Source organism: Sinocyclocheilus rhinocerous, unplaced genomic scaffold (assembly GCF_001515625.1).
Source record: "Sinocyclocheilus rhinocerous isolate Xijiao unplaced genomic scaffold, SAMN03320098_v1.1 scaffold1310, whole genome shotgun sequence".
Lineage (NCBI taxonomy): Eukaryota > Metazoa > Chordata > Actinopteri > Cypriniformes > Cyprinidae > Sinocyclocheilus > Sinocyclocheilus rhinocerous.
The window spans coordinates 364984-386564 of NW_015635534.1; the positions used below are offsets into that span (position 1 = coordinate 364984).

Sequence of the window (21581 nt, forward strand, 5' to 3'; positions counted from 1 at the left end):
GTTGTGAGATTGCAGGGAAAGAGGCTCCTCCTTGAGGGGTGGGACTCCGGTGCGGATCATGGGCCGCACCTGTGGCACTCTATTTAAGAGGCTCATGGATTTTGGCTCACTCTCTCTTATTTTTGTTTTGTGTTCTTTTTTGAAGAGTGGGTTCTTGAGATTGTGCGTTCCCATTTTTGTTGCCACAACTCCACAAACCCCATTTCCAGCAGCTATTTGATTTGTTGTTCCTTTCATTATTCTTTAATATTTTGACCCTAGACATTATTTCTTTAACTTTAAATACATATATTTTCTTTATTGAAACTCATTTTGTGAAGTGTCCTCTTTATGTTGTGACTTTGAGCCGGGTCATAACAATGAGCAATGAGTTATTCCAACTAAACTCACTTTTCACTTCCGTAGCCTTTAGGATCTACCACAGCAGACACGGCCACCACAACCAGAGCAACCAGATATCCAATCACACACAGGAATCCACTGCTAAGCACCTCCCTATTAATGGAGCTGATTTGTGATAGGTTCTTCACACAGATGAAGAGCAGCACAGCTTCAATGAGCATCCACACAAAGCCGGAGAGAAAGAAGAACTGCAGGAGGCCAGAGATCACGGCACACAACACCTGGAGACCATGAGAGACAGTTATGATGGTTCTCAGTGAGGCTGTGCTGAGCTGTAGGGCTCCTTCATCATTCTCACCTGCTGACGCCGTATGAGGCTCAGGAACTGCTGTGTGAGCAGAAACAGAAGGTGAGCCAACAGAAGACTGATGCAGATGTTGATTCGAGCCACATTATTCACTCCAGGACTCCACTGACAAAGGGCAAAGGTCAACAGGGCCAAACTGAAGAACACCAGCCCCACGATCACACACACCAAATTCAACAGCTCCAGCAGTGAGTCGCTCTGAGAAAACATGAGAGAACATGAGTGCCAAATCTGTGCTGTTCTTCAGTGTTCACTAGAAATATTCTGTACCTCTGACTGACGGCTGGTTTGCATGATGAGAGCGAATGTTGACAGATGATCACAGGAACACACAGTGTAGCTGCTGTTGGTCTTTAAAACAGAACAACCATCTACAATCCACTCTTTTTGGAGCTGATCTGTGATAGGTTCTTCACACAGATGAAGAGCAGCACAGCTTCAATGAACATCCACACAAAGCCGGAGAGAAAGAGGAAGTGCAGAAGGCCTGAGATCACGGCACACAACACCTGGAGACCATGAGAGACGGTTATGATGATTCTCAGTGAGGCTGTGCTGAGCTGTAGGGCTCCTTCATCATTCTCACCTGCTGAGGCCGTATGAAGCTCAGGAACTGCTGTGTGAGCAGGAACAGAAGGTGAGCCAGCAGAAGACTGATGCAGATGTTGATTCGAGCCACATTATTCACTCCAGGACTCCACTGACAAAGGACAAAGGTCAACAGGGCCAAACTGAAGAACACCAGCCCCACGATCACACACACCAAATTCAACAGCTCCAGCAGTGGGTCGTTCTGAGAAAACATGTAGGAGAACATGAGTGCCAAATCTGTGATTTTCTTCAGTATTAACTATAAATTTCTTGTACCTCTGGTGGATGGCTGGTTTGCATGATGAGAGCGAATGTGGACAGATGATCACAGGAACACACAGTGTAGTTGCTGTTGGTCTCTAAAACAGAACAACCATCTACAATCCACTCTCTGATATTCCAGTACACACAGGACACAGAACCACTGGGATCAAACTCCTGCAAAATGAAGAACGAACATAAAGAATATAATATAGCTGCAAGCAGCAATTATGGGGCCAAGAACCTCAGAAGCAAGCAATTTTTGTAGAATTTGTTCGCGCGTCATTCGAGAACGGTTTGACTAATCAACTTGAATTCCATAACTTTTTGCCAGCATGGTCTCAAGATGATCTGAGCTAATTTTGGTGAAAAAAAGACAAACCATCTAGGACGAGTTCTAAAAGATAGGTTTTTTCGAACAATTGAAAACAGCGAAAAAACTAAAACTTACGATTTTTACATTTTGGTGTCCATTTGACTCGGCATCAGCCAAGGATTCAGAGGATTATTCAAAAATAATTTTCCTTCTGTGCCTTACGGTTCAAAAGTTATTAGCATAAACATGAGTGAAACTTTGGACAAGTGGTGGCGCTAAAGAGTTTGAGTTAGAGACTCCAAACTTGCTATGGTTAATGTTGGGACTGTCCTCAATCAGTGTGCCAAATTTCACAACTTTCCCCCAAGCGGTTCTATGGGCTACCATCTACTCTAGAGCGGAATAAACGGAAGAAAAAGAATAATAAGAACGCCAACGGATACAATAGGTGCCACGCAATGGCGGAAGAAGAAGAAGAAGAAGAAGAACGCCAACGGATGTTTAAAAAGAAGAAATCTGCAGGCCCTGATGGTATCAGTGCCGGATGTTCATTATTTCTCAAGTTGGACAAAACACATTTCAGTGTCTCACTCTGATGTGTTTTAGGGTGAAGTTGACTGGTTTGGTGAGTTTAGTGTTGGTGGTTTTGGGAAGAGTAGCTGAGATCACAGTGGACATCATGGTTTTAATGGTGTCTTTTGGTGTGTTGAAGAAGTCTGGCTTCAATAGTTTCTCCATCATGTTGTAGCTCATGAAAGCCACAGCAGCTGATCCTGTGTAACAGAAACACATAAATAATAACAAATATTAAAACTTCCATTCAACTATACAAGAAAGAACCTTAAGTAAATGTCGTTTAGTTGTATTATATCTCTTTTTTTTGATAAAATCACATCACAACATTTAACATACTTGTTTCATTGTTGTTCTTGGCAATCCCAATGAGATCGATGTCCACAGAAGAATTTGTCGTGTTAAGTCTAGGGATTTTCTCTAGGGTGACCTGTGGTCCAACCATGAAGATTTCTACCTCTGATTAAAAAGTACAGATATGTGAATGAAAATGTATTAACAATAAGGTCATCTGAAAATGTCAAAAGTTATTTCAAATGTTTTCTAGACTTGAGCACATTAAGTCAGTAATTTCACTGTTTATTCATAGTTTGGTTTTTACTTACCCAAAGTGTCAAGAGTAAAAGTGACATAGTCACTTGTGTTTGTTGGTTTTACGAGCATGGACACGAGTTTCTCACTGGCTTTTAACATACGGTTTCCATATGACACCAGTTTATTTGGGTCAGCTGACGATGACTCCAAAAACATGTCTGAAGCATTGAGGACCACATTCAAAATGCTGGTCACATTCTATTTTAGTGATCATATAAACAGGATTATTTGTAAACGTTGGAACAAAAGAAAGCTTTGCTGCATGATAATTTATGTAAGTGACAAATAATTATTATGTTGTCATTTTGTCTTACTGTCAATGGAAGCACTTCTGCTGTCATGTTCTCTATATTGTCAAGAAGATCTACACACCGTCCTGTGGTCTGAAATCACAAACGAACTTTATAAATGAAATAGAAAAATGAGTGTGCACTGTGGAGTATTTGGTGATTTTGATAATGTTTTAAGTCAAATAAAAGTTAATTGTATCTACAAAGTATATGCAAAGAACCAACAACAATGACAAAAATACAAAACAGTACACATTATATTGTTTTATTGTGTTGTTGTTTCAATTTTTATTAATATGAGTCCAACCCTCCAATTACAATTTCAGAAATTAACGCCCGCAACAATTTACCCTGCATTCTTCTAGCGGCGTGATGTTCAGACCTGGAATGGGAAGAGTCTTCATGAATTCATGATGATACTCAACTATATATTTCAATAATTTTCTCTTATTAATTTCGGATAAGACAAGAGATATTACTTTTATGACCCAAAAAAATAAAAATAAAAATAAAAAAAAAGTACACAATCTCTTAGATTACAATTTGCATCTAAATAAAAACGACAGATTATTTCCATGTTTTGCACATACTCTTTCCATACACATACACATATTCCAAGCACATACTCTTTCCATACACATACCTTACAGACGCACACACATATACGGTAATACAGAAACACACAGACGCTAACGTTGTTAGCGCTACTATGACAATTTTATCAGTAAAATAGTTTAGCAACTTAAAAGCTACATGACATTCCTCCACAAGCAAGGTAAATTACATTGTTACATTGGTAATTCCAATGTAACAATCATATGTCCAACATAAAACCATGGAGTGGTGTTAGATGCTCCAAAATAATAAATATAAAATAATTTCTAGTTTTACAAATGCGAAGATTTAAACACTAAAGGGGTACCCTGCACCAAGATAATCCCTATTGAAATACATTACACTGAAAGTCGTGCTGAGTGACACGAAAAAAAAAAGGGAAATTCGTGTCCATGAAAACGAATCAATAGATTAAAATTGTGTGATTATGTCATGAAATGGCGTGAGACTGGGTTGAAAAAAATGCTTGATTGGCCCCGATCCCGATCTTTGAGATCGGCTCGGGACATCCCTAGTTTATAGCATTATCTTGCCTAAAATATATTGTTTGCCTGAGTGATGTGTTATCTGATTGACACTATCATTTGTGTTTGAAATGTATTCATCGTTTTGCACTCAATTTAGCCTATGCAAATTTGTATTTTTTTTAATTTTTTTTTTACAAATTATTCTTCATAATTTGTTTCGTAATTTTGACAAATCAACTTTTAAAAAACCCCACTATTTTAAAAAAGTGATCAATTTGACCCCAATAATTATCGTGGCATCTGCGTGAGCAGTACTTTAGGAAAGCTGTTCTGCAGAATAATAAACAGCCGTATTGTCACATTCATCTCAACATACAATATTTTAAATAAAGCTCAAATTGGTTTTCTACCAAAACATCGCACATCTGACCACATCTACTCTCTTCATACACTAATTAAGAAAAACATCAAGGACAAACAAAGGAAAATATTTGCACGTTTTCTCGATTTAAACAAAGCATTCGACTCAATTTGGCATGATGGTTTACTGTACAAACTCCTAAAAATTGGTATTGGTGGAAAAACCTTTAATATTATACAAATACAGATTAAGTAACCATGATTTAGAAATAGAGAGAGGAAGACAGACACACGTGGACAGAGCAAAAGCAGAGGATCTGTAGACACTGTGATCTACAGCAAATAGACGACGAGAAACGCTTTCTGCTGATTTGTCATAAATATCACAATGTAAGAGAAACATTTCTCCCCAGATTTGAAGCACTGATTCCATCATTTACTGAACTTAGTGATACTGAGAAAATGCCCTTCATACTTGGAGAAGATGACAACACAGCTGCAAAATGTGTGTTAGCCATTCACAATGTTAGGTGTTAAACAGGTTAACTCTAACTGACTCACTTTATCTTTTCATCTATTTAGATGGATTTTATTTATCTATGATGTTTGTTTCTTTTTATTATTTATATAGATGTTAATGCTTTGGCAACATTGTGTTACACAGTCATGCTAATAAAGCTTAACTGAACTGAAAAAAAAAAAATGACCGGAGAGGAACAGTGCTACACGTAACTACTTGGGACACACAGTTCTGCCTCCTTACATACTGTGGTCTATTTGAGAGGTAGTCAGTTAACCAACTGACCACACTCTGGTGTGTAATCCAGCATTTTCTAATTTATTCTTGAGTAATGCAGGCTGGATAGTGTTGAATGCACTAGAAAAAAAAATGTAATTCTAACAGTGTTACCTGAAGTCTCTAAATGACTTAGAGATTTGTTTAAGAGATAAATAATTGCATTATCTACCCCAACACCATTTTTGTAAGCGAACTGCAGTTTATCCTCAGCAGGACACAATAGCTGCTTAATATAATTTAAAACCAATCTCCCAAAAACCTTCATCAACTGAGCCGTTAAAGCTATTGGTCTATAATGTGAAAATTCAGTGGGTTAGTTTTCTTAGGGACTGGTACTACACATGATGTATTCCATAAAACGGGTACCCTTTCCAAACGCAAGCTCAAATTAAAAATAAAATGAATCACCCAGCAGATTTGATCAGCACAGGCTTTACGAACTCCAGCACGGATACCATCAGGGCCTGCAGATTTCTTCTTTTTAATTCTCCTTAACCCAATTCTTACTTGTTCCATCGATACAGCAAACTTAGGATCAGACTCAAACTGAGCAAACGGAAGGCTCCTGGATGAATGGAGTAGTACGCATATCATTGGAGACCTTTTGATTTCTGTCTATCACTGATTTAATAAGTTGTATGGGAAAAGACTAAATAAACTACACTTTATGTCAAGAGATCATTAGTCAACCTACACCCTCTGACTAAAATCAGACTGGCAAGTTTGTGATCATGAGATCCACGCAACGACTGACAAGACTCAAATGCGACATTTGATTATTCAAATATCTAAATTAATTGTTACATTAAAAATTCTTAATACTGAAGATCATGAGACTAATTCCCTATTCGCATGGGATTAGCATTATCTGAGGACCTCATGTGATTTAGAAATTCACACACATCTGAATTTTGTGTGGTGCATTCACACGGGATAAGCGAAGCCTGTGCTGTTACTTGAATTTACTGACTTATCTCCCAGATATGATGTCAAGGCTTTGTGTACTGTAACATTATATATCATAGACAGAAGAAAGTTCCTTAACGCATGCTGCTATACATGTCATCCAACTCCATCTAATCATTCTTTTTCTTTTCGCTCTTCTGATGGTTTTCAGCTTTCTCTTTCTGCAAATTGTATAGTTGTATGTGTACAGCGATATGACCCAGCACCCAAAACACCGGGTTATGGGCCGTTTGACAATGGTTGCAATGTGTTCATTGTTAAACTCCAAAATCAGATTATTTTTAAATCTTAAAAAACGCTATTATTTTATTAAAAAAAAGTTAATCATTTTATTTTATTGACAAAATATTTTAGTTTGTCTTGTATATTTTTTTCATTCGATCAGATAACATTTTAAGCTGTCATATGGTCATGTTACAACGTGCCCCTAAGATGTACCCCACTTGCGGGGCATGTTGTCACATTTCACTTCCATTTTTTTTATGGTAAATAAAGAAAAACGTATACACTGTAATTATGAAACAAAGCAACATATTTCTACTACACAAGTGTGAAATTACTGTGGATAAAAAATTATACTCTGAACCCCATATGGATTTACACAAAAAGAGAAAGTCAAAAAGTGTTAGGTTGTGCCCTGCTCTCCCTATGTGCTAGTGACTGTTAACATTAATGAGGCAGAAATCAGCACCAAAACTTGGATGAAAGGAAGTCCAGCGTCACACTAACCTGTAGAAGTATGACCTGTAAATGCTGTGGACGTGATTGGCGGTAAAGGAACTGAAACACAACATATGGAAACAGGTGTTAAATCAGACTCAGATTAGGAGTAGCTTCTTGTGAAGGCCACATTCCAGTTCAGCAACACATTCACCTGTAGTAGTGGGACTGGTAGATGTTGTGGAAGTGACCATGTGTAAAGAAGCTGAAACAATACCAGATGGAAACAAAATCAGACTCAGATGATGAACTATTCTGTTTTTCATTAAGAAAATCACCAAGAGGAATTTCTTTTAAGAAGCCACATTCAGTCTAGCACAGATCAGCACAAATCAGTGTTCTTAAGTTAGTCAATTTCCCGTGTACAGGGAGTAGAGAGCAGTGAACACTGTGTAAGGACCATGTCAATTGGAACACAGTTTATTCATGGAGCTCTCTTCTAACGAGCTGTTGATTAGAATCAGGTGATTTAAACAAGAGAGATATGCAAAATATGCACAGTGGGGGTCACGAGGACCAGGATATAAGAACCGCTGTTCTAGAATTATCCTCACCTGTAGAAGTAGAACTAGAAGATGTTGTGGAGGTGACTGGCTTTAAAGAAACTAAAAAAAAAAATAATAATAATAATAATAACAGATGGAAAAAGATGTTAAATCAGACTCAGATTATGAACTACGGTGTTCTGCAACAAGTAAATCACTAAGGGATTTATTTTAAATAGTCACATTCAGTCTAGAATTATTCTCACCTGTAGAAGTAGAACTAGTAGATGTTACGGAAGTGACTGGTTGTAAAAGAACTGAAACACAACATGTGGAAGCAGAAATTCAGCATATAAATATGCTTTAACATCTGTGTTCAACATGAAGACAATTATTAGGAGGAGCTTCTCTTGAAAGCCACATTCCAGTTCAGCAACACATTCACCTGTAGTAGTGGGACTGGAAGATGTTGTGGAAGTGACCATGTGTAAAGGAACTGAAACAATACCAGATGGAAACAGATTCTAAATCACACTCAGATGATGAACTACTGTGTTCTTTATGAAGAAAATCATCAAGATGAATTTCTTTTAAAAAAACATATTCCATCTATAATTATCCTCACCTGTAGAAGTAGAACTAGTAAATGTTGTGGAAGTGACTGGCTGTAAAGACACTGAAAAAAAAAGAAGGAAATAGATGTTAAATCAGAATCAGATGATGGAGTACTGTGTTATGCAACAAAGAAAGTAATTGAGGGATTTCTTTTAAATGGTCACATTCAGTCTAAAATCATTTTCACCTGTTGAAGTAGAACTAGTGTATGTTGTGGACGTGAACGGTTGTAAATTAACTGAAACAACAACGTGGAAACAGATGTTAAATCAGACACAGATGCTGAATTACTGTATTTTTCATGAAGACAATTATTAGGAGAATCTTCTTTTGAAGGCAAATGACTTGCTTCTTGCGTCAGACCAAGGCTGCATCTCATTGCTAGTTTTACTTGATCTTAGTGCTGCGTTTGACACTATAGATCATGACATACTCATAGATCGATTACAAAATTATACAGGTATTCAAGGGCGCAGAACTACCACATTTTGCTATAAGTTTGATCATCATATAATAATTGCTGTTAATAGTGTTCATCGTCTGTTTGATTACATCTTTAATTTATTTTTCCGTACATTTCTGCCATATGTACATAAACTGACAGTCACCACTGATAAGCTACAACTAAATATTGTAGAAACTTAATTTTCTGTAAAGTTGCTTTGCAACGATTTGTATCGTAAAAAGCGATATACAAATAAACTTGAACTGAATTGAATTTAAGGCCACATTCCAGTTCAGCAACACATTCACCTGTAGTAGTAGGACTGGTAGATGTTGTGGAAGTGACCATGTGTAAAGGAGCTGAAACAATACCAGATGGAAACAAAATCGGACTCAGATGATGAATTACTGTGTTCTTCATAAAAAAATCATCAAGAGGAATTTTTTTTAAGAAGCCACATTCAGTCTAGAACAGCGGTTAATAATCCTGGTCCTCACAACCCCCGCTCTGCACATTTTGCATTTTGTATGTTTCAATTCCAAGGTTTATTCCATTCGACCGTAAGTGCCCTGCGAAGTGGACATCAGAGGATATTCCACCATGTTTCCAGTTCAAAAGGAGCGTATATATTCCATTCAAAGCGTGCAAGACTTGACTACTATGCAAACGTCATTATTACGTTAAATAACCCTTTTCACTTCTTGATTATCATTCTGAATCCAATTCATAGTCTTTTTTCAGCTTTTTGTTCAAAATGTTGTTTATTTCTTTATTTTTTATTTATGAAACTTATCCACATTCAAGTGTTTAAAAAAAGAATGTACGAAGCTAGAATAAAATGTTTTTGTTTACAAGCAGATACCCTGTTCTTTTGATGTTTTGTATGTTCAGGTATTCATGTAACAAAATATATACAAATTAATACTTAAATAGGGACATAGTAGTATACTTAAAGTATGAATATGATGCGATTTCAATTTTGCAGTACAAGCTAAAAACTTTGATGTAAACTAGTTGTGTACTGTTATACTTAAAGTATACTTTTATATACTAAAAAGAAATAGTCTTAAATAGTCACATTCAGTCTAGAATTATTCTCACCTGTAGAAGTAGAACTAGTAGATGTTGTGGAAGGGACTGGTTGTAAAAGAACTGAAACAACAACATGTGGAAACAGTTATTCAGCATCTAAATCTGATTTAACATCGGTGTCCAACATGAAGACCATTATTGGGAGGAGCTTCTCTTGAAAGCCACATTCCAGTTCAGCAACACATTCACCTGTAGTAGTGGGACTAGATTTTGTGGAAGTGATCATGTGTAAAGAAGCTGGAACAATACCAGATGGAAACAGATGTTAAATCAGACTCACATGATGAACTACTGTCCTCTTCATGAAGAAAATCATCAAGAGGAATTTTTTTTTAAGAAGCCACATTCAGTCTAGAATTATCCTCACCTGTAGAAGTTGAACTAGATGCTGTGGAAGTTACAGGCTGTGAAGAAACTAAAAAAAAAAAAAAAACAGATGGAAAAAGATGTTAAATCAGGCTCAGATGATGAAGTACTGTGTTCTGCAACAAAAAAAATCATTGAGGGCTTTCTTTTAAAAGGTCACATTCAGTCTGCAATTATTCTCACCTGTAGAAGTAGAACTAGTAGATGTTGTGGAAGGGACTGGTTGTAAAATAACTGAAACAACAACATGTGGAAACAGACATTAGATCAGATTTAGATGCTGAATTACTGTGTTAATCATGAAGACAATTATTAGAAGGAGTGTCTCTTGAAAGCCACATTCCAGTTTGACAACACATTCACCTGTAGTAGTAGGACTGGTAGATGTTGTGGAAGTGACCATGTGTAAAGGAGCTGAAACAATACCAGATGGAAAAAAATCAGACTCAGGTGATGAACTACTGTGTTCTTTATGAAAAAAATCATCAAGAGGAATTTCTTTTAAGAAGCCACATTCAGTCTAGAACAGCGGTTAATAATCCTGGTCCTCACAACCCCACTCTGCACATTTTGCATTTTGTATGTTTCGCTTCCAAGGTTTGTTCCATTCGACCATAAGTGCCCTGCGAAGTGGACATCAGAGGATATTCCACCATGTTTCCAGTTCAAAAGGAGCGTATATATTCCATTAAAAGCATGCAAGACTTGACTACTATGCAAACGTCATTATTACGTTAAATAACTCTTCTCACTTCTGTGGTAAATTTTGTCTGCGTGTGAAGATGCTGCAGGCAGTGGTGTAGCGCAAAATGGTGTTTTAAATTAAGCAAACTACAGCCAATTTTCCTGTGTGCAGGGAGTAGAGAGCAGCGAACACTGAGAAGGGACCATGTCAATCTGAACATAGTTTATTCATGGAGTTCTCTTCTAATGAGGTGGTTATTTGAGTCAGGTGAGTTAGAAAAGAACGACATGCAAAATATGCAGAGCGGTTGGGGGTGAGGGTTAACTCAATGATTAACTCTTTCCCCGCCAAACATGGAATGTTCCATTATTCATGAGACAACGCTTCCCTGCCAAACACGGAATTTTCTGTGTTTTCACTGTTATACGCTAGGGGGCGCTATTACACATCTCCTGAATGAGTCTGGAAAGTGCTGATCAAAAACACAGACCTGGGGCCCATCTTCGTACTTTGCTAACTCAGTTAGCTGGATTTGATTGTTGACGATTTGGCGTGATCTTGGATTGTTTGGTTCTTCGAAGCTCATCCCTTGTTGTCATAGCAACAGGCCCGTAATCTTAAACCTGCTCGGGAGCAGGTTTATTTCATGTAAACAGGATTAGATTGCATCTTTCTCAGCAGAATTGATACTTAAAATCTGTCCCAGCCACTGCTACTTTATTACAAGAGTATCCTACTGATCCAGGGACAGTAATTTAAAATAATAATTGTTTAAAAATTAATTTAAAAATAATATAATAATGTTGTGTAATCTATAATACTAGAGACACAGCCAGCTTTATTCACTGAAAGATGTATTCGTCATAAAATAATTACTTCATAATTGTATTCGAGTCTTACACACGCAATACAGATTTATGCAGTTTTGTTCGACTGGCTGTTTCCATATAAAAGTCCAGAAATTTGTCAGCTTTTTCGTCAGGCGTCTTTTTTAATTATATGATGTCATTACATTGCTGTCTTGCCGCCAGCCAATAGCTGCATTGCTGATCGTGGTTTCGAGTATCGATAAATCTACACTTTTCAGGGAACACAAGAACACGCAGTAATCTTAGACAACTCGTACGAAGAACGGGCCCCAAGAAGACGCAGAAACCAGCGATCTCATATGTAATCATATGTATATGAAAAATAATGCGATCATCAACACTAACCGCATATAAATGAAAACTGCCTAATGTTACAGAGTGAAATGTCAATCCAGAAACTGTTAAAGGCCTGTGCAAGCTTTGGGAGTACTGATGGAAGCCATCTACTGCATCTTTGCTTTGATAATATTACTGAATACGATCCAGATGTAGTATTTGATAAAAATGCGATTTTCTCAGCATTTTGCTCAAAATGTTGCATTTTTGTTGCAAGCTAGAATAAAATTGATTTTTTTTTGTTTGAAAGCAGAGGGTATGATCTTTATTTTGATGTATTGTGTTTTGAAATATTCATAAAACAAAATATTCTGGGGGCCATGAAATTTTAGTGAAAATCAGCAAAAACGCTGGCGGTGGCTAACAACCTTTTTCAAAAAAGCTGGCGGGGAAACGGAAACGGACGTTAGATCAGATTTAGATGCTGAATTAGTGTGTTAATCATGAAGACATTTATTAGGAGGAGCTTCTCTTGAAAGCCACATTCCAGTTCAGCAACACATTCACCTGTGGTAGTAGGACTGGTAGATGTTGTGGAAGTGACCATGTGTAAAGGAGCTGAAACAATACCAGATGGAAACAGATTTTAAATCAGACACAGATTATGAACTACTGTCTTCTTCCTGAAGAAATTCATTAAGGGGAATTTCATTTAAGAAGCCACATTCAGTCTAGAATTATCCTGACCTGTAGAAGTACAACCAGTAGATGTTGTAGAATTGACTGGCTGTAAAGAGACTGAAACAATAACAGATGATGAATCACTGTGCTCTGCAAGAAGACAAACATTGAAGGATTTATTTGAAATAGTCACATTCAGTCTAGAATTATTCTCACCTGTAGATGTAGAACTAGATGTTGTGGAAGTGACCGGTTGTAAAAGAACTGAAACAACAACATGTGAAAACAGATGTTAAACCAGATTTAGATGCTGAATTACTGTGTTCGCCATGAAGATAATTAATTAGTAGGAGCTTCTCTTGAAAGCCACATTCCAGTTCAGCAACACATTCACCTGTAGTAGTAGGACTGGAAGATGTTGTGGAAGTGACCATGTGTAAAGAAGCTGAAACAATATCAGATGGAAACAAATTTTAAATCACGCTCAGATGATGAACTATGTCTTCATGAAAAAAAAAAAAATCATCAAAAGGAATTTATTTTAAGAAGCCACATTCAGTCTAGAATTATCCTCACCTGTAGAAGTTGAACTAGTAGATGCTGTGGAAGTGACAGGCTGTGAAAAAACTAAAAAAAAGATGTTATTTCAGACTCAGATGATGAAGTACTGTGTTCTGCGACAAAAAAAAAAAGTCATTGAGGGACTTTTTTTAAATGGTCACATTCAGTCTAAAATTATTCTCACCTGTAGAAGTAGACCTACACACTGTAAAAAAAATCTTAATTTTAAGGAAAATAACTGTGATTTTTTTTTCAGTTTTCTAGTTTGTAGTCAAAACTCTGTAAAATTACCAACAATATCTGTAAATTAACAAATTGGCTGTTATTTTAAGTATCATGACATTAACAATACATTAGAGTAATTCACATTTTTTATACAGAAATATTACTGTATTTTTTATACAGTGTTTCTTATTTTTTCTTAAATTACATACAAATGTATGTAAAATTACAAAAATAATCAGTAATTAAAGAAAAATAAAAACTTCAACATTATAGAAACTCTTTTAAATGCCAAACATAACAGCATTAAACACTAACAGGTCTTTCCCTTTCAGAAATAAAAACAAATAAATCAACACTTAATTTCAACATTTAATCTCCTTATCCAGACCTATGCAAAGCATGCTGGGAACTAGAACTGCCTGCCTAAAAAAAACACTAAAAAAGGTCAAATGACTGGCAGCAGCGGCTGCCAAACAAAAATCATAAAATTAAAGTGAAAAATCCTAATTTAAATAAACCAAAAAAAAAAACTGTTATTTTACAGGAATTTACTAAATTATTATGACCAAACACCTTCACCTTTTAAAAAATCGTAAAAAAAAAAAAAAAAAAACGGCAGCAGCGGCTGCCAAACAAAAATCATAAAATTTAAGTGAAATATCGTAATTTAAATAAACAAACAAACAAAAAAAAAAAACATTATTTTACAGGAATTTCCTGAATTATTATGACCAAACACCTTCACCTTTAAAAAAAATTACAAAAATAAATAAAATGGTCAAATAAATGGCAGCAGCGGCTGCCAAAGAAATAAAATAATAAAAACGTAAAATTAAAGTACATCCTAATTTGTATAAACCAGAAAATTACAGGTATTTTCTAAATTATTGTAATCAAACACTTTCACTTTAACCCTTTAGCATTCCTGTAAAATGTGCCTAAAAAAGGCATACCCAATTAGTAAATTGCATGCTGATTTTGAGTATATGCATGGTTTTGGTCTCTTTTGAAAGGTATGTGTGGTTACCATTGTGTTTTTGAGGTTACCTTTTTTTTCTTTTGAACGCTAACAGGTTAAAACAGTAAAAAACATGAGAAAAAAGGTCAAATTTATGTGAATAAAGTGCAAAAAAAAAAAAAAAAGACTGGCAGCAACAGAACATTAAACACTAACAGATCTCTCTAGATCTCAGCATCTTCACTTATTACAAACCAGTTTGCTTCATTTCTTTCATACAAAAGTTCTTATTGAGAATTAACAGAGGTTTAGATGGTGCTGTTCTTATTGAAAAGCGTAAAGTTTGAAGTCACCGTTATGGTGGTCAGTGTTCCTTTAGTTGGGCTCTTGACCCTTGTTTTTATCAGTTCCTCAGTTTTTCCTTGTTTGCTTTAGCAGTGTGTTTCTGATACATCTTTGTTATGGCAAAACAAATGTAAGACCAACTCTGATCAGATGATGTTGGTCACTTATTGATGATAATATAGTCATCATAGTGACCTGATTCACTGCTAGAAGTCTAATCTCTGAGTGTTTTGAAACTATCACCAAAGAGTGACTAGCACGATTATCAGATCAGAGCTTCTCTTCAAGTCCCTGCCGTAATGAATGTATATCAGAAAGACACAGTTAGAGAAACCAAAGAGAAACTTACTAAAAAAATTCAACGGTCAAGAGCCAAACAAAAGCAAACACTGACCACCATGATGGTGACATCAAACTTTATTATTTTTAGTGAAACATCAACATCTAAACCTATTAATTCTCTTTTATATGATAGAAATAAGGGCAAACTGGTTTGTAATAAGTGAAGATGCTGAGTTCTAGAGTGATTTGTTAGTGTTAATGTTCTGTTGGGGTTTTGTGAGGTTTTCGTTGTGCTGAGGAATAGAACCTGTGCTTCAGTCTAGCAGAAGAACAGGAAACATTGATGTTATACTGCATGGTGTTTTATTCAAAGGCAGTAATTGTGTAGTTGCTGAAGCAGTAACATATAGTTACATTGTTTCATGCATGTTGTTTCTGGTTAACTGCTAGAGATTCATGTTTTGCAATGAACATGTTTGTTATTAATAATGCCTGGAAAACAACAGTTTTTTGGTTAAAGTTTTTTTTTTCTTCTTAATTTAAATTAGGATATTTTATGGTTTGGTAGCCATTGTTGGCAGTCATTTCACTGTTTTTTTTTTTTTGTTGTTTTTTCAGTTAAGGTGTTTGATCCTAATAATTCAGGAAATATCTTTAAAATAACATTGTTTTTCAGTAAAAAAAAAAAAAAAAAAAGGACAATTTCTGTTAAAAGTTTTTTGCACTTTATTTAAATTAGATTATTTTACAGTCATTTTAGGGTTAAAAGAACTGAAACACAACATATGGAAACAGACTGAGATTAGGAGGAGCTTCTCTTGAAAGCCACATTCCAGTTCAGCAACACATTCACCTGTAGTAGTGGGACTAGTAGATGTTGTGGAAGTGACCATGTGTAAAGAAGCTGAAACAACACCAGATGGAAACAGATGTTAAATCAGACTCACATGATGACTACTGTCTTCTTCATAAAAAAAAAATCATCGAGGAATTTCGTTTAAGAAGCCACATTCAGTCTAGAATTATCCTCACCTGTAGAAGTTGAACTAGTAGATGCTGTGGAAGTGACTGGCTGTGAAAAAACTAATAATAATAATAATAATAAATAAATAAATAAATAAATAAATAAAATAACAGATGGAAAAAAGGCAGAAAAGACGCAGCTGACACAGAACAGCATACGCTGTTTACGTCCAGCGAATATTCTCCAAAATGGCACCAGGGTGATGCGGAGGAGACGAATTGTTGAATAAAGTCGTTTTTTTTTTCTTTTGCGCACAAAATGTATTGTCGTAGCTTCGTATAATTGCGGCTGAACTACTGATGTCACATGGATTATTTTACAGATCTCCTTGCTATGTTTCTGGTCTTGGGAACATTTCAGTTGTGTTGCTGTCTATGCAGGGTCAGACAGCTCTCAGATTCCATCAAAAATATCTTAATTTGTGTTCCAAAGATGAACGAAGGTCTTACGGGTTTGAAACGATATGAGGCTGAGTAATTAATGACAGAATTTTCATTTTTGGGTGATTAAACCCCTTTAAATCAGACTCAGATGATGAACTACTGAGTTCCTTGTGAAGAAAATCATCAAGAGGTATTTCTTTTAAGAAAACTACATTCAGTCTAGAATTATCCTCACCTATTGAAGTACAACCAGTAGATGTTGCAGAAGTGACTGGCTGTAAAGAAACTAAAAAAGAACAGATGATGAACTACTGTGTTCTGCAACAAGGAACTCATTGATTAATTTCTTTTAAATGGTCACATTCAGTCTAGATTAATTTTAACCTGTAGGTGTAGAATTAGTAGATGTGCAACATGTGGAAACAGATGTTAAATCAGAATTTCTGTGTTCATCGTGAAGACAATTATTAGGAGCTTCTCTTGAAAGCTACAGTTCAGCAACACATTCACCTGTAGTAGTAGGACTGGCAGATGTTGTGGAAGTGACCATGTGTAAAGGAGCTGAAACAAGGCCAGATGGAAACAGCTGTTAAATCAAACAGATGCTGAATTATTGTGTTCTTAATAAAGACAATTATTAGGAGAAGCTGCTTTCGAAGGCCACATTCAGTCCAAAAACATGCTTACCTGTAGTAGTGGGACTGCTAGATGTTGTGGAAGTGACTGCCAGTAAATAATCGGAGAAAAAAAAAATACCAGATGTTAAAGGAACTGAAACAATACCAGATGGAAATGGAAACAGTTGTTAAATTAGACTCAGATACTGAATTACAAACTTTAGTTGTCATGGTTACTGAGTTGATTGTGTCATTCTGTTCAGGTGTTCGTCATTAATTAACCTTGTTTGGTCTGTGTATTTAAAGGAGTCCTATTATGCTATTATTGATTTTGTTTTGGGGGTGTACTAGAACAGGCTCTCATACTAGGTTGTTCGAAAAACACATTATTTTTCACATATTTTACATTATTATGTAATACCTCTCTCCCCAGTCTGGCATGAACGGCTCGAATAGTTCCTGTATCTAAGTTCGTCTGCCTTGGGAAGGCTTGCGTGTCTCCGACATAGTGATAACACTCGTTGCCTTCTCTAGTGCAGCTCAACCAGGTCTCATCCCATTTGTCGATATTTGTGATATCACAAATCCCAGAAAATATGCGTTGTAGTCCAATGGAGTCGTTTGTTGTAGTTTTTGAAAAGTGATTTCTGTTAAATAAAATATCTCCTTTTGAAGTGGAATTTGAACTTTGTAACTTTGCAGATCTTTTTTATGCTCGAACAGCAACATTACAGACTAACTAAAGTTGAAAAAGTGAAAAAGCATAATAGGACCCCTTTAAGTTCCCCTTGTTTCAGTTCAGTTTGTCCGGTCTCATCAATGTTATGATTGTGTTTGCCCTGTACCTGGTCCTGGACTTATCTCTGGCAATTATTAAAAGACTGTTTGCTTGTACTGTCGTTGTTGTGTGATTACCACAACCAATTTATGACACTGTGTTCCTCTTGAAGACACTGATTATGGACAGTCATGTTTAAATATTACAGTCCAGTCCAGCATCACCCTTACCTGATGAAGCGGAACTAGTAAATGTTGTGGAATTCTCCAAATGTAAAGATACTGAAACAACAACATGTAGAAAAATGTTAAATCAGACTCAGATGCTTTGTTCTTTATGAAGACAACTATTATGGATGGTCATGTTTCAAAATTACAGTCATATAATCTTGAGCAGACCACCAGAGCACTGGCACTGATTCAAAGTATTGAATCTGTAAATTGATCAAATGTGTCATGTTCTGTCTGTTCTCTGTGCTTTCGTTGTATTCAGTTGGTTGAGATGTTAAATGAATTGCGATATAATTGGGGGTGGGAGTTTATATGAATGTATCTCTGAGGGGAACAGACTGTCTTCAGAAATGTTTCGATGGAAAAATTTTTTTTATCTTGCCTCCGTATAATGCATATTAAAGTATGCTTTGTTCACATGCTTTGTTTACGTAACCAAGTAAATGCTGTGTCACTGCATTTTGCGTTCTCGTTTAGCCCGTCTGCTGTTTTTGTTTCGTTCATAAGTTTTATGTAGCATAATTTCACAAAGGAAGTCAGGCCATGCTGTTTTTGCTTCAAATTTTGAAATTATACATTACCTAATTTAATAAAAAAAATTTAAAAAACTGTATGGGGTTCAAACCTGAAGTACTGGAACTGGCCTTTTAAATTTTTCAGAATTATATGTTGCCCAATTGGCAGTAGATTTGCTAGAGAATTACTACATTTATAATTTTCAGTACAATTTCCATGTGTAAGGCATGTTCAGGCAAAGTTGTTGTTATTTCACATACTTTGCTGGTAAATATATTTACACAAGCCCTTTGAACACATTATTATTATTATTATTATTATTCATTAATATTCATCAGTAATTTTTTTCCCAGTTATTTCAGCAGCACCCATACAACAGTCATGCCAAGGATGAGCTCAGCTGGTGATGTAGTCTGATAGGGATGTAACAATTCACTCAAATGACGTTGTGATACGATTCACAATACTGATTTCATAATACAATTTTGTTATGATTTATTTTAAAAACAAAGTAAGGTTTAAGACAAATTATAAATGAACAGGTGTTCTTTTTTTATTCCTAAGACAAAATGCTGCACAGGAACACAGTGCCCTATCGATACTTCACTCGTACTGCGTCTGCTAAGATGCTTTGGGAAAACTCCTTTTTCTCCGAATACTGAAGCCTTTTTCAATCACGCAGTGTAACTGCACGACCATTGGTTCGTGCAGTGTATTAAAAACGAACAAATGGCTCGGCAGCGGAGCTGCACTAGCCTATGGCGACACAGCCTGCCAGAGCCCGCCAATTTGGCCAATAAGCATGCACTTCGTCATAGGATCCTCAGATTTCTTCTCCTTCAGCGACGACTACAAGATCTTCGCACTACGAGACTGGAAGCCTTCGCCGTGAACAAGCCTCGCAGCGGATCAAGACCCTCTCTGCTCGGCTGACTTCGCTGCTCTTCAGCTGCCTTCGGCGTCTGCAGCAGCGTGGTCTTCCGGTCCCCTGCCGCTATCCGGTGACTATAAAGAGCAAATTTCTGAGCAATTTTCCGGCGTTGTTGCAAATGCCGCGCCGCTACTGTCGCTCGTGCAGGGCTCCCCTGCACGCCACTGATGGTCACGGCGAGTGCGTTTCATGCTTGGGCGCTGCCCACGCTGAAGCTGCACTTAAGGAGACGGAATATCCTCATTGCGAGGATTTGAGTCTCTCCTCTCTGCGCTCACGGATAGCTTTCTTTTCAGAAAGCGACTCCGCTCCTCGCGCGCTCCCACTTTCTTTCTCCCAGGAGCCTGTGAGGAAAAAGCAGCGGGGCAGAGGATCTCAGCGCTCAGTGACGAGTGAGCCCACGCCGGCTGAGCCCCCGCCTGCCTCACTCTCTCCCCATAGAGAGGCTTCCCCCGTCCTCTTCTCTCACCCGGACCAGCATCCCTCTGCGGCTGCGAGCGATCTGGTTTCGTTCGGTGGGAGCGAGTGTGACGCCATGGATGACAGTGTGTCTCTGGCTGCCTCAAATGCGGAGGAACTGTTGGGCTCGTCTTTCGACCCCGCCACTTAGAGTGCCTGGGACTCAGGGTCAACTTTGCCAAGAGCGCGACCAGCCAACGGATATCGTTCCTGGGAACAGTTTTTGACTCAGCCCGAATGAGGGCGGTAGTCGCGCCAGATCGTGCACTGGATATTCGGCAGCTCGCGGCCTCATTCGAAATTGGAGCCCTTCGCCCTCTCAAGGCATTTCAGAAGATGTTGGGCCTCATGGCCTCTTGTGACGCCATGGACGACAGTGTGTCTCTGGCTGCCTCAGATGCGGAGGAGCTGTCGGGCTCATCTTTCGACCCCGCCCCCCTGCCGTCTGCAGAGCCCAGCGCTGCCAGCATAGGCATGAATGCCAAACTTTTCCGTGTTCTGTCTAAGGCTGTCCAAGAGCTGGGTTTGGATTGGTCTCCGCCGGAGGAGCCCACCCGCAGCCGCCTGGATGAATGGTTGCTGGCCTGTTTGGTCCTGCGGTCGAAGGGTTCGCAGAGCGCTTCACTGCTGCACAAAAGTCGTCCCAGGCAATGCGACACTTCTTGCCAAAATGCTCCAGCTCTGCGGCTGCCGCCAGTTGCCCCAAGACGGCGCCGACTCAGCAGTCCGCAAAGCCCGCCTCAACAGCTGCACCGCCACTCTCTAAGCCTGAGCCCCGGCATCGCTCCCGCTCGGCTACACGCTACCCATTCCCTAAGCGCCAAGGACCCCGGCCCAAGGTAGTGCTGGACCCGGCGCCTCTTCTTGCCGGGTCGCTGTCAAGCCCCTCGACAACGAGCTTCTCCATTTTTTCCAGAAGTCCATGACGAGATCACCAGATCTTGGCGCGCCCCCTACTCGGCCCACCTGCGTATCTCCTCTTCGTCTGCCCTCACAACAGTCGACGGCGCCGAAGAAAAGGGGTATGACAAACTGCCTCCCCTGGAACTGTTGTGAACCCCAGGCCCGTTCAGTTAGCGCCCGCACATCTTATTGCTGTTATAGCGAGAAAAATAAAACAAACATTTTCAAAAAGAGAGCAAATTTCTTCTTCCGCTTATCACGAGTGTTGGGTCCCCGCATGGCGGCCTGTCTCTCGAAACAACCCAACCCCTTGCCACGCAGGCCGAGGCCTGGCAGGCCATCGCCAGGGTGTCAAAGTGGGTTCTGGGGTTAATAGAACGAGGTTATTCACTTCAATTCGCACGAAGACCCCCGCGATTCTGTGGCGTGGTCTCCACCTCGGTTCAGAGCGAGGATGCACACGTCCTACGCGCCAAGGTGATGAATTTGCTGGCAAAAGGAGCCATAGAAATGGTTCTCCCAGCTCAGAGCGAGTCAGGCTTCTACAGCCGTTATTTCCTCATCCCCAAAAAGGATGGCAGCCTAAGGCCCATC

The 21581-nt window shown here is 38.2% G+C and overlaps 1 protein-coding gene across 1 annotated transcript in view; it reads right to left on the minus strand.

The window, feature by feature from the left end:
• Positions 1–21581, minus strand: part of LOC107747177 (mucin-5AC-like) — a 36452-nt gene that overhangs the window by 5308 nt on the left and 9563 nt on the right. The window contains exons 9-40 of the mRNA XM_016561613.1: positions 18179–18229; positions 17241–17276; positions 17064–17114; positions 16789–16839; positions 16179–16229; positions 16000–16050; positions 13352–13402; positions 13170–13220; positions 12992–13039; positions 12842–12892; positions 12662–12712; positions 10628–10678; positions 10448–10498; positions 10266–10313; positions 10088–10135; positions 9908–9958; positions 9115–9165; positions 8549–8599; positions 8372–8422; positions 8192–8242; positions 8013–8063; positions 7816–7866; positions 7416–7466; positions 7271–7321; positions 3685–3716; positions 3359–3427; positions 3056–3242; positions 2790–2909; positions 2469–2650; positions 1577–1738; positions 1296–1502; positions 391–623 (exon numbers count right to left, since the gene is read on the minus strand). Of these exons, the coding sequence (XP_016417099.1) occupies positions 391–623; positions 1296–1502; positions 1577–1738; positions 2469–2650; positions 2790–2909; positions 3056–3242; positions 3359–3427; positions 3685–3716; positions 7271–7321; positions 7416–7466; positions 7816–7866; positions 8013–8063; positions 8192–8242; positions 8372–8422; positions 8549–8599; positions 9115–9165; positions 9908–9958; positions 10088–10135; positions 10266–10313; positions 10448–10498; positions 10628–10678; positions 12662–12712; positions 12842–12892; positions 12992–13039; positions 13170–13220; positions 13352–13402; positions 16000–16050; positions 16179–16229; positions 16789–16839; positions 17064–17114; positions 17241–17276; positions 18179–18229 (2392 nt within the window). The remainder of the gene's footprint in view (positions 1–390; positions 624–1295; positions 1503–1576; positions 1739–2468; positions 2651–2789; positions 2910–3055; positions 3243–3358; positions 3428–3684; positions 3717–7270; positions 7322–7415; positions 7467–7815; positions 7867–8012; positions 8064–8191; positions 8243–8371; positions 8423–8548; positions 8600–9114; positions 9166–9907; positions 9959–10087; positions 10136–10265; positions 10314–10447; positions 10499–10627; positions 10679–12661; positions 12713–12841; positions 12893–12991; positions 13040–13169; positions 13221–13351; positions 13403–15999; positions 16051–16178; positions 16230–16788; positions 16840–17063; positions 17115–17240; positions 17277–18178; positions 18230–21581) is intronic.